The 13,162-nt window shown below is 39.6% G+C and overlaps 1 protein-coding gene across 13 annotated transcripts in view; it reads right to left on the bottom strand.

Annotated features, from left to right (window-relative positions):
• AGAP1 (ArfGAP with GTPase domain, ankyrin repeat and PH domain 1) overlaps positions 1-13,162 on the bottom strand; it is a 362,269-nt gene that overhangs the window by 153,209 nt on the left and 195,898 nt on the right. The window contains exon 10 of one of the 13 annotated variants that reach the window (XM_072041207.1): positions 7,185-7,364. The exons of the other annotated variants lie outside the window; for them this stretch is intronic. Within the exon in view, the coding sequence (XP_071897308.1) occupies positions 7,200-7,364 (165 nt within the window). The 3' untranslated portion in view covers positions 7,185-7,199. Of the gene's footprint in view, positions 1-7,184; positions 7,365-13,162 lie in introns of those variants that run through there. 13 annotated transcript variants of the gene reach the window in all.

Raw genomic sequence — 13,162 nt, 5'->3', positions numbered from 1 at the left:
GAAGAAAAACTTCCCCAGTTGCCAGAAGCCCTAGAGGTAACCCACAGCAGCAAAGGAGCAGGTTAGTTCTTCAGAACGAACTTATAATTAACATTTCTGAAGCCTCTTCACTTACCCAATCAGTTTATACACACGGCTGTTCCATATCAAGGTACCTCTGCATCTACAGTACTTGCTGAACCCCAAGAAAAACCTATCCAAGGCCATTTCCAGTGCCTTAATGCAACGATCTAAAGACATTTTCCAAATACAGGTTTATTACAGTGTTCTTAAATTGTTACTGCAAAAGGGCTAAGCCACTTCTGTCCTTAACAGAAGTAATCCAGCGGAACTGCGATAGATAGGTGTTACAGAAATTACAGTAACAAAACTTGAAAGACTGCCGGTGTCGGTCATTCAAGGGAAGTTTTCTGAGAAATTATAAATCAATGCTTTTGACAAGTATATGATTAGGATTCCTCTAGCACATGGAGTAATATCTGAAACAGCCTGAAGTGTATTTAATATGCCTCAAAGTGGTAACTCTGAGAAAAAGAAACTTATTTCACCTGGGCCCAATTTGCCTTATATACAACATACACTCCTCCTTTCCCCCATCTACCAAGTCTATTGTGTCAGAAAGTTAAAAAAAAAATACTGTTTTAATGTTAAAAACACTACAGATACAATACTTCCCATGCACTGTATATCATGCCTCATTTGCTATAACAGATATTAAACTTCAGTCAACAATTACCTTCTGACGCTTTGTTTTTTAAGCCAAAAAGATTCAGCTGATAAACTAAAACATGACTTAGATTTATTATATTGACACTAATTCAATGTTACCAGTTTGTTTTCTTTATGGAAAGCATCCATTCTTCAGAATGATAGGGTCACTTAATTTCAGCTGAACTGAAATTCAGATTTGAGCCACATAGCATACATTTTAGTCAAAAAAATTGCTGTAAGTACATGTTTAAAATGCCATTTAAACCATTAATCATTTTTAATTTATCATATAAAACCATTCCCCAAAATAAACAATGAAGTGAATATTTAAATGGTCTTTTGCATACAGTACCTGCTCTATTTATACTGGTGAGAAAACAGTGCACCAGAAGGCAGATGCATCTGAAGCCACTTGCCAGGTTTCTAAACGAGCCCATCAGCTCTCTGACTGGGTTACCTGCAGTGTTTCGGGGCTACTGCTTCCACCCTGAGCACGGGAGGCAACACCTCTCTTCCTGCATCGAATGCAGGACATTCTTCCTGGCAGCAAGGGAAAATAGGTGACAACGGAAGACCTCCATCCTGCACTCACAGAAGGATGTTTCAGCACACTTCAGGCTTCCATCACACGGATATTGTCTGCCTGCAAACCCAGTTCTTATTTTGCATTTCACGAGGTGTTTCCATGTAGCAGAAGCCTCAAGAATCAGGAAGCAGATGATACAATTTTGTTCCACTGACTCATACCCAAAGGACATCAGAAAAGGCACGTTGTGTCAAACTAGGTAGAGCATCCTTGTGCATGCACTCACTGTACAAAGGAGTACGATTAGCAGAAGATATTCTTGCCTGCTGTTTTAACAAAGGTGGCAGTGACTAAATTGTTTTGGAAATTTCTATTCTCTTGAGTGAGTTGGCATGCAAGAAGGCTGAATCACACAGGAGGCAATGTGTGATACTCCGTCAAGAGCATCCTATTTGTAAAAGCACAAGGTCTGCTGGAGACATTTCTGGTACCCCCAGGTTTTTCACATGAAGCCTTAAAGTTGACGAGAACTCTTATTCTGTGTTACAGATTGCATATAAAGAACTGCTTTGTCATACCTCAGGTATTTAATGCAATGGTCACTCAGCACTTCAATACAATACTCAGCAGTGGCAGGAGGTACAAGGCTGTTAGCATGTGCTATACACTGCTAAGAATGAGGATTTATGTCTGAGGGACTCAACCCTGGACTTTCTGACGCAGAAAACCAAAAGATATTGCCAGAAACAATATTCACTCAAAAAAAAAAAAGGGGGATGCACATAGCATCGTTTTCCTGTAAGACCAGTCTTCAAACACATGTTGATCACTGTATTTTAAGCATGTATGCATCATCATTAATATTTTAGTTTAACAGGCAACTGAGAAATTGAAGAATGCCAAACAACTGAATTGCTCTCCTTCAGAGGTTATTACTGTTTTATGAAAGAGTTTCTAAAAATCAGATAGCTTGCAGGTGACAGAGAAGAACACTATGTTCACAAAAGGTCGCTTATGGATTTCTGTGTGCAGTTACTGGACTATACACTAGGTATGTTATAACATGTTGGAGATGATACCCCTCAAAAAAATGTAATTTATTGTTTATTTAAGTGATCGGCCACAGACAAGATGGACTAATTTTAGCCAGCTTTTCCAACTTCCCATAGATAAAGAATTTGTTTGTAAAGAAAAAAAAAAAAAAAAGTATAAATAAAAATGCAAGGTATCCAGAGTGCGGCTAATGGGATTTGACGCTGGCTTTAATTTTAATGAAGAAAGTTGCCAGTAGCAACAAAACTGTCAGCAGCAGCCAAGCACCATTAATAAAGACCCAGACAACATTAGTGGCACGGCAACAGTACAAAAGGTTCCCCCCGGTTCATGCTGTGCTAAATTGGCTGCCCAATTTTTCTTAAGTGTCCATACTATTTAGAAGACAATTTATTAATTTTTGTCATCCATTGTCAGTTGACAGGCCATCATTTTGCATCCCGAATTTTAGATGAAAACTAATTGAAAAGACTGGCAGTATTTATGAGGGGTATTATTTGTCAATTATGGCTGCTGCTGATACTTGGTACTACCAACTTCAGTACCCCGTGCTCGGGTGTGTCAGTTGGACTTTGTCCCCCTAGTTTTGATGTTAGTCCTACAAAAGTGACAAAAAGGAGCGATCAAAATTTAGAAAACTCATTAAGGAAGATTTAGAAAACTCGTTAAGGAAGAGGGATCCATTGATCCCCTCAATACATCCTCTGAAGCCACCAGAGGGGTAGAAAGCACCAATGTCACCCAGGAAACAACAGCTTTCTCTCAAAGATACCTTCCAAGGATAAAATAGTCCCTTTGTTTCTTACAAAGGGAACATATTTGTAAATACAGCATAATTTAAATTACCCTTGCAACTTTATCTGGCCTGCCAATGCAAGGGCAGAAAGTCATCATAAACTGCTTCTTTGAAAGTCTGAATGCCTCAAAGGCACTGAGAAAAATTCGTAACTGCAAAGTGGCAAATCTTAGGTCCAGGCATTGCAACTTCTGCCTTATTACCTCAAGCTTGTTATTAAAAAATAAATAAATTAAAGAAAACTTTCAGTATTTGAAAACTTCCAGCACTTCCTCTAGCATTCTCCAGGAGAACACCTAGTGAAATGTTACTGTAATTTGGGTGTTTAAGAAGGAAAACAAGAGCATACAGTAAGGACCTCCAGGCATGTGCTAGACGTTTAGATAACAATTGTACTCCAGAAGAGCAGAAACCTGAGTGCTACATGTGACACAGTATATATTCTTCAGTACAGCAGGACTGCACACACTGTGGAGCTGTTCCTGTCATATTAGCTGTTATCAGTATCAGTACTAGCTCAATTTCTGAGAGACGTTTGCTTGCTTTCGTGACTGTTTTGCCCAGTCTTGCAGAAACATTGTCCTGTCCTCCAAACACTGTACCTGGATGTAGCACAGAAAACTTAAAAACAACAACGATAGACTTATCAACAATTAGCAAAAAAAAAAAAAACAAAACAGGAAAATACTAGCTTTGAAAACAGCAAAGCCAAAACCAGTTGCACCATCTATCCTGAGGCCTTATTTTCTCTGCTTTCAATGCAGTTTTTCTTTCAAATCCCCACCATATTTTGAAGCTTCATTGAAGCGTATCACAACAGTCCTGTGCAGTAACAACAAATGACACACGGATGCACAGCAGATGTAAGGATCCTAGATGCACATGGGACCAAACCATGTCTAAATGCAACTTCAATTTTGCAGCGAGGGTGTTAGCTAGGCACCACATCACCAGGACGAGATGACTTAAGGTATGGGTAGCATGGAAAGTTTCAACTGGTACTTCTCACTGCTCCTGCAAAATAAATGAAGTTCCCATTCCTTTGACACCAGAACCAAGAATCTGATTCATTTGGCCAAAGGCTGTCCATGGTTTATGGCCGAGTCAACAGGAGTAAGCTATTTCTCAGTTGCAGTCCTCTGCTTTAAACACATCATCCCTGGGATCTTCCTGTAGACAATACAATTTTCTGAAGTTTAAAAGGCTACATGTACAGCTTTTATTATGTCTTCTTCCATAGTTCTCTAGCATAAACGAGAGAATCTCAGTATTGATTTAAAGCATGGACCTTCTTTAACACATCCTGTAACACACTCCACTTGTTTGTGAAGTTTTGAACAATGTTTGAAGATGAGAGCTAGAACCTCAAACATTTCTTGAGGAACAAAAGCACGTCATTTTCCTTTGCCAGCAGCTAAGAAGCTTCAAATTGAGTTGCTCTACTATACATAGTTTTCTCTGATAGCATAGCAAAAGGGATATTAGAAAAGAAAACATTGGATGGACCTTTGAGCAACCTGATCTAGTGACAGATATCCCTGCCCAAGGCTGGGGGTTTGGACTGGATGACCTTTAAAGGTCCCACCTGACCCCAAACTATCCTACAACTGTGTTCTATTCAAAACAAAACTTCCAACAATAAATGGCATGTTAATGTACTATTATTAGTTATATATATTTTTAGTTTGTTATACGCATTTATACAATACAATTTTGATAACAAAAAATTCGAGTGAAAAAAAAACCAACAAGATTATTCTTTCAAAAAAAAACAAAACAAGACAAAAGTACTAGCTCAACCCACACTGAATCACTGCTGTTAATCCACACCTGTTTTCCAGAAGACACTGTCTGTCAGCTTTGCTTTAAAAATATTGTTCAGGGATAATATTTTCAAACATCTTATATTTCAGACTCAAATTTAAAGCAAAAGGAGTCCCCCTGCCCATCCCCATTCTGCTTCCTAGAATTAAGCATTAAAAAAAAATTAAAACACAGTTATCCTTTTGCATGTGATAACTTAATACAAAGTTGATATTCATTTGAAGTACAAATTCTCAACCTGGAAAAAAAAACTTCGGTACAGTTCTTATACAGATGATCATTGTTTTCTTTTTCGACTGTATTCACACTTCGCCTTTCTCAAATATAAGACTATTAACTGCCTCTTCTGAGGATGGGAAGGCTCTTTGCGCCCTTCATTCACTTCCAACTGTGAGATCCAAACCCACCCATTCTGGCCCATCACTAAGAGCTGCATGGAGGAAATCCATGCATGCTGTAAGAAGTTTCCCTGGCCATATTAAAAGAAGGCAGAAAGACTGTTCATCATCAACATTAAGATTAGTGGATGTCAGTTTTTTGGACTCATGTATAAAAGACTTTGGTGTTTGTGCTTATTTGGGCATCTACATTTTCCTTTCACCTCTGCATTACTGGAGAGTGACAGCAGGCTGTCTCCACGCAGCCCATCTGAATGGCAGCAGTATTCCTCCAGAGACGAGCAGAACCTCTCATGCAGCAGGACTCTACATGCTGGATCACTTGTTTGTATTCTTCTTTGAAGTGCTCTTCCAGTACTCTTTTCTTCTGATTTTAACTGACCTGACTGCAGAGCTAGGCACTGGAGTACAAACGTATGTCACTACCATTCCAGAACTGCCAATGTCATCAGTGTTTAAAACCTGACTTTGCACGTTAGATTATTTGAGTACCACCGAGATTTACACAATCAGAACCGTGTGTGTTGGAAAGATCTCTGCAGGCCATCCAGTCCAGACCTCTGCTCAGCACCTCATCCAGTTGAGTCCCAGGCATCTCCAAGGCTGGGATATAGTTGAACATCATCATGGTGGAAAATAATGTTTCTATGAATCTAGTTGGAATTTTTTCCCCTGCCGCAACCAATGCTAAAACATCATTCACAGAATTGTTTCCTTTCCATTCAGTCAGTTACAGCAGCAGTGAGGTATGTGAAATTTTGCTTTCCCTTACTTGGATTAAGTACACGTTTTGCATAAGTGAAGAGCCTGACAAACCACAAGCATTACAGTACAGCAGCTGCAGAGCCACAAGACTCGCTATGGCAACTGCTAAGCTATTATTCTGCAATGGAACAGGTTTGTTCTGACATCAGTAATATCTTTTATGTACTTACATTGTCATCTTCAATGAAGGTTAACTAATATATTACTGATTTAACTTTCAGAAAGATCCTAGAGGGGTATACATATGCCCAGGGAAACTTGTGGTGCTCAAGTCCACAATGAATTGGAGTCAAACTAAAAACACACATTGCCACTGAAATGAGAAGGAAAAAGGAAAGCTTTACCAGTCTACTTGAAAATTAAGGTGACCACAGGTGAAGAATGCTTTATACAGTTTCAAAAAAGATCCAACCCTATCTTACATCAAGAGACTTAGCTACATTTTCTAGTGCTCCCACTCAGATTAAGAAGAAATGTGCTCATTCGAAGCCCGAAATCAATATTATAAGACAGAGGAGTCTTCATCTCTAATTCAAAAACTCCCGATGAAGAGAAAACCCACGGACTTGTTTCTGAAAATTTTTCTTCTCCAGCAGGTAAACCCGTCTAACAAAAAAAACAGCTCAATGCCACAACCTACTGTAAACACAGCAAGAAAGCTCCTTTTCTCCAATACATCCGTAAAAGTACAGCGCTTTGAGGATGAATTCAACGTCCGAATCCCCTTAATCTAGCTCAACAGGCAGAGAGGCTAGACACCTCTCACAATCTTGATGCTCTTCAGATACGTATCTAAGGTTTGTGCCCCTTCTGCAGGCGAACCAGCTCAACCCCCAGCATAAGGGAGATAAGGCCACCAAAAGAACCAGCGTAGGATCTAATTTATTTCCTCCGCATTGTTATAATGAATTGCACAGCAGAAGAAATTAAGGGTTCTTTGTAAGCGTCCTAACTTTCTGGAGAGGTGCGCCGTTTTTTGCTAAATCCCCCTTCTTAACCTCTTTGTTGCGAAGTGTCAGCAGCGCCTCAGCACCGCTGAGAGTGACTAACAAACAGAGGCCGCTCCGCGAGCTATCAGGAGTCCAATCTGGAGTTCACCTCCACGTTAACTCCTACCGCTAATTCATCATCCCGGCGCCCGACAGCTAGGCTGATTGTGAGCCTTGTAGTACAATGCGGGTCTCGGCTGACCACCAAAATCAGCAGCAGGGGGAGGGGTTGATGGGCACGGGCCTGGAGAAGGCCCGAGATAAGTGCTGGCTGTCAGTGCAAGGACAAAGAAGGGCAGGCCCTGGGGAGAGAAAGGAGATAAAAAAAATCTCGACAACTGCTTTATCTGATGAGGGTTATGGCTAATTAATTATAAACTCAATTACCTAACCCTTACTTCAGCAGTCTCTATTCATTAAGAGATAAAACCTGACTGACTGCTAACTTTCTCTTGCACACATACACAGCGTGCTTACTTCGAATTTGCACACTTTAACACACAATTTCTTTAAAAAGATCTCCAAAAGCATTCGTACCTGTCAACTTTGTGCTCACAGGATGGAACATTTCTCTTTTTTTTTTTTTCTCCCCTACCACCCAAAGCACCCTCTGTTGCACAATGGGAGGGCCTGGCCTCCATGCTGTGCATTGGCATTTAAAAGCAAAAACCAGACATTAAACAATAGACATAATGGACATCAAAGCCCCTTTTCACAGCCAAGTTTCTGCCTCCATGGGCTTCTGATCTATTCCACATTTTAAATTGAGCTTTTAATTTTGGGTGCTAGAAGTTTGGCAGCGTAGCTCACAGGTATCAACTAAACATTATTCTCCCGAAGTCTGAAGGTAGCCAGCAAAAATGAATCGTTTTTAAGGAGTGAACTCTAAAAAACCCTTAACCAAGCTAATGGCTGCTAATAACCCAAACTGAATTTTGCATGTAACGCATTAAAAATTCCCGTTTGATCGCTATTCAGATTCCATCTCCATTCCTGTGGTGCTTGGCCTTTCCTTGTGCTCAAGTTCTTGCCCCCTTGTGCTGCTCTTGACACAAGCTCAAACAGCCCCGCGGAATCCATCCTTGCCATTAAAAGAAAGCTCCTCTTAATCTCTTTCCAAAGACTGCAGACCTGTCTCTCTCACCTTTTTGAATAAACTGAGATTCTCAAATCCCTGCTTCGCTCTGGCTGCCCTCTGCTCTAGCTTTTCCATTTCGACAGATATTTTTATATGGGGTTTTCATACACACACACACACGTGCAATTATGAAACAGGCAGAGATTTTATTTATGCATATATGAAACAAGGTGATCACACCCACATATTATTTCACATCATCGCAGAACTTTTTCTAAAAATAATTCCTTCCCATACGTAAGAACAAAGGAACATCCTTTATATCTGTTTCTAACACAAAGCACTACTTCAAATTACTGTAAAGTGTATATATGACATTACATTTCAGTTCATTCAAAACATACAGCCTCTTTCTCAGGTCACTTTTTTCTTATTTTGCATACATCAAATGAAATATTAAATACTTTGTATTGTCTCTGCTCTAGTCAAGGATTCTGAGGATGTTCAAAGATGTTCTATTAATGAGTTGTGTTTTTTTTTTTTAGTCTCTCCAACTCTGCAGCAGTCATTTAACTTTTTCATGCAAACACAACAAGTGATTACTACATCTTGAATTAAAATATGTTTTTCTGTTTGCGTTCTGAAATGCAATAAACCTAATGCAGACCTTTTTTGTAAGTTGCATATCTGAAGTTGTGTGGATAGTTGATGTCTGTGGTCAAATCAGAGGGGCAGATCCACCCATCTTGCTTTTTCTTTCTCAGAATTCTAACAAAATTCATGAAATCCCGACTCAACAGAGAGCAAGGGAACATCACAAACTGAGCAACCATTTACAAAATCCAGAACATCTTATTTGCTTCTGAGTTCAACACATTCTGGTGTATTCCTTCCTCTCTTCTGGGGTCCTAAACTCTTCCATGTTTTGGCAGGCACATCTCCAGTACTTGAGTCCAGTTGTGTCCTGACCCCACTTTTCACTAATATGTATGGAGATGAAGTTCATTGTTGTTTCTTTATTCAATTTTATAAGTTGCTGCAAATATAGACCAATTTAAGTCTTTCGCCCAAACATACTCACTTTTATATAGACCTATCACTTTTTATCTGAAGGAAGACAATTGTTCTTAGAACAAATTAAAGCTCAAAAAAAAAAAAAAGGAACAGGAACACTAAAAACTCCAATGCAATTTCCCATCAACAATTTCACACAGCTATTTAACTTAAAAATATAAACAATGATTGAAACAAGCACACACAGACACTATAATACTGTTCTCTCAATTGCCTTCCCATCACACTAGCAATATTAGGTAAAAAGGAAGACTTCTCCCATTCATCAATATAGAAGTTATTCATCCGAAGTTTATTATCTCAGGTAATTTGATCAATACACTTCACCTTTATAGTACAGTTGTCCTTGTGAGCAAAGCATTTTGCGTTTTATAGTGAGATGGTTATTATGAAGGCTATTCATAGGGAAATTCTCTGCAGTTAAAAGTTTTTCCAATTAACTACATTTAACATCATTTAAGCCATAAAATGGTGGTTACATTTCACATCATGTTGTTTAAGTGTGGCAGTGCTTAGAAAGCAGTTAGCACACATTTGGCAAATACATCAGCCAATACTTTGAAATGGAAATCAAGAAAACCCTGCCACAAACAGAGTAAGGTCTTTTAAATATGAAGTTACAAATATGCACAAAAAAGCACAAATTGGAAGAAACACTTGACAAACTGGTGAAGAACAGCCTCATTGTCTCCACCACCCTAGGAATGCTCCTCAGTATCAGTATTTCTTTTCCATTCATGCAATTTCAGTGCTCTTCTGTCATGTTTCTTTCAGATTTTTCTTTTTTTTTTTTTCCATACCTCGTTTTTGTGTAATTGAGGTATGAACTTCCAATGAATCATGGCATATCAGAACAAATTGCCTAATGCTGTTTGGGACATACATCTCCAAAGACCACCATCCTCACTCCATCTAAGTACATATTATTTGAGCTACCTCCCCGGTAGTGAAAGGCTAACATTCAGCAATAAAGCGCCACAAAAAGGTGGACAAATTCCTTGAAATGCAAGTAAAACACACATTCAAAGATCAGTTATTGCTAAGGAGAGAGCCCTCTAAAAATTTGCTCAAAAATTTAAAAAATAAAAAAATCAGATTATTCCTTTTGATACACTCAGAACAAACTAGTTCATTAAAGTCATATCAGCACTTGTAATTGGCCCTTGTTGGCCAATAGAAGGAGACATTTGCAACTTTTCCCAGGAAATTATATTCTAAATCCTTCACGAGGTGGACCTTGTCCTTTTCTGAGGAAACTTGATAGCAGTCTTTAGTATTCACTGGCATAATTAGGACTGCAGTTAATTTCATTAAATTCTCTTGCTGCTAAATGAAGCAGATTATGAGACATCTTTTATTGCAAGGCATGAAATTACAGCCTGTCAGCTGCCAATGGTAGAGTAAAACTAATGAATTACAGGGTAAATAACACCAGAATTAACCAGCCAATTTAACATAGCAGAGAACAAAGTCATTTTTACTTAGAGCTCTGGCAAACACCATTCTGCAGGATACCTTGCAGATGAAAGGGAACCAATTCAAGGATCCTCACAACTACACAACTAGGAAAAAGCTACATTTATTGTGCAACAACGTTACAAAGCAAACACTACCCGTAAGTTATTAGAAATGTGTCAGATAAGTAGTAGATATCACACCACTGAAATATTTAAACCATGTTCTCTCCGAGCAGCTTGTATTAACATATTATTCTTTACATACCATAGGGAAAAGCACAGATGTGCACTAATTTGTCACTATTATAACTAGTTTAATGGTGACAACTCTTCGCAGACAGTACCAGACAAAATCCCTATTAATGAGGTGTTGGGAAGCACTTGTACACTATGGACAGATAATTAAAGGAAACTAAACCCAAGCGTAGCTACCCAGCTCTGTTTCCTCCCAACCTCCAAAAAAGATGCCCACAGAGGGCACAAACTCCCTTGCCACGCACTTGTACCAAAATCTTGTTATCGGGTAATTGCTGAAGGGCCCACGCATCTGCACAGGGAAAGAACAGCGATGATTTGCCATTACTCATACAACGGGCAGTTACCTCGGACCTGGATGCCTCTAAGACTTGCTATTACAAATTCCTGACCACCCTGCTGAAAGAAAACGATTAAAACGAGGTTGACTGTGCAGCTGGTCCAAGCAGACATGTAAATACACACTTCTTTTCAACCAAATGCTTTGTAACGCCAGCATTCTTCTTCCTGCTGACAGAAGTGATGGCTGCGTTAGCTGGATGCTGCCTGGCTTGAGTTTGGAACAGCGCACGGCAGCACCACTGTCTGCATCTCCTGGGGCCAACTTAGGGTTGCAATAATACCTGTGGCATTTGCAAGAAAAGGGTCCAGGGAGAGAGAAATCCCTTATTATTAAAAGGGCTTTTTATTTCCTCATTTTGGCAAGCATGCTGTAATCGTGTCTGTCATATACAAACTAAAAGCTTTTTTATGGGGTGTTTCAAGTTCAATTTTCAGCAGGTTTCCAAGGTATAAATGCTTAGGTCTCCTTCCCGGTCCTGACTTTAAGCTCAATTTCAGCCAAGTTTGATGGGGTGCAGGAATATTTCAGCCAAGTTTGATGGGGCGCAGGAATACAAAAGGGATGCTCTGACAAATTTTGTGAAATTCAGCACTTGTCTCTAAGAGTGAAAGAGTCCCTGACTTAAAAAACGACCACAGTTTGAGCTCAGTTTGCTTTTCAAGGGTGCTGACCCATGACACTGCCTACATATAGCTGGTACCAGCCATGGCACATGGTTGCTTCCTACCTCTGAACAAGGCAAGGTGAAAAAAATGCAATTTCTGCCTCTGCTGTTTATGGGAATTTAAGACCAAGGTGGATTTAGGCAATGTGGTTGGTGAGAAGACTGGAGATGGTGTGTACAGTGCTGAGCTCATGGGAGCTCATAGTAGCATGTTCGAAACAGAGGAACGTCAGTCAAGGAAGGCTTGCCTTCCATGGCTCCACTGTTCTTGGTGCATCTTGGTTATTTTCTAATTCGAGGGTTAGAGGATCTCAACTTCTTCAAATTCTATTTGTAATTAAAAAAAAACAACACACAGGAAGCACTGGTTCATCTTCCAAAAATATTGAATTTTAAATATCAAATCTCAAAGCTTGTCTATAAAACTTGAAACAATTACAAGTAAACAAGAAAAATTGCACAGTAGAATTTTTTGGCCAACACACTTACCTATTGATCAGTACCCTATTGGCAAGGAAAAAAACAAAAACAAGAATTTATACATCATAGAGATCCTACTTCAAATAAAATTACACAGTCACTGCTAATAGTAATATAAAACATACAAATGTATCTGTGGCACCAAATTATTTAAAATCATGGAAGGAATTGTGAACTCTTAAAACCCAGATTTGCTAAGGACAGTGCATTTGGCTTTGTATAGCACCTACTGAATTATATATATATTTTTTTTTAGTATCTGTGAATAAATGCAAGTTACCTGGCAATGTGGATTTCCTATTAGCTTCCAAGTTGCAGCCCCTGAATTAAGGTCGGCCTGTATCCCCTGTGACCCAGACACACGTCCCCTCCCGCAGCCATTCTCCGACCAGACTGGTGCATTGCCCAGGGAAGACCTGCTGTTCTCTGAAGCCTGTGCCCGGTACAGCCAACCTCCCTGAGCCTCTTCCCTTGACCCGTAGGTCAGTATTGCTGCGTGCTGGAAGGTTCATGGAGCACAAAACCTTGCTCCGGAAGGTTGCCCAGGCCCAGGGAGGTGTTCTGCACCCTAGACCGAGATGCTGCCTCTTTTCAGACACTTTGTTCCTCCTCCAGCAAACCCTCATCTTAGATAATTCAGGCAATTATTTTAACAGCATCAGAACTATTCTGAACGGATGCTGAGTTTTTGCCTTCAGATTCCAACAGTGGGAAAACCCATCCTCTGACAGTTTGCATGCATCAACTCC

The sequence above is a fragment of the Anas platyrhynchos genome, chromosome 7 (assembly GCF_047663525.1).
Source record: "Anas platyrhynchos isolate ZD024472 breed Pekin duck chromosome 7, IASCAAS_PekinDuck_T2T, whole genome shotgun sequence".
NCBI lineage: Eukaryota > Metazoa > Chordata > Aves > Anseriformes > Anatidae > Anas > Anas platyrhynchos.
Note: the sequence above shows the minus strand (reverse complement) of the source record. Positions and strands in the feature narration are given on the sequence as shown.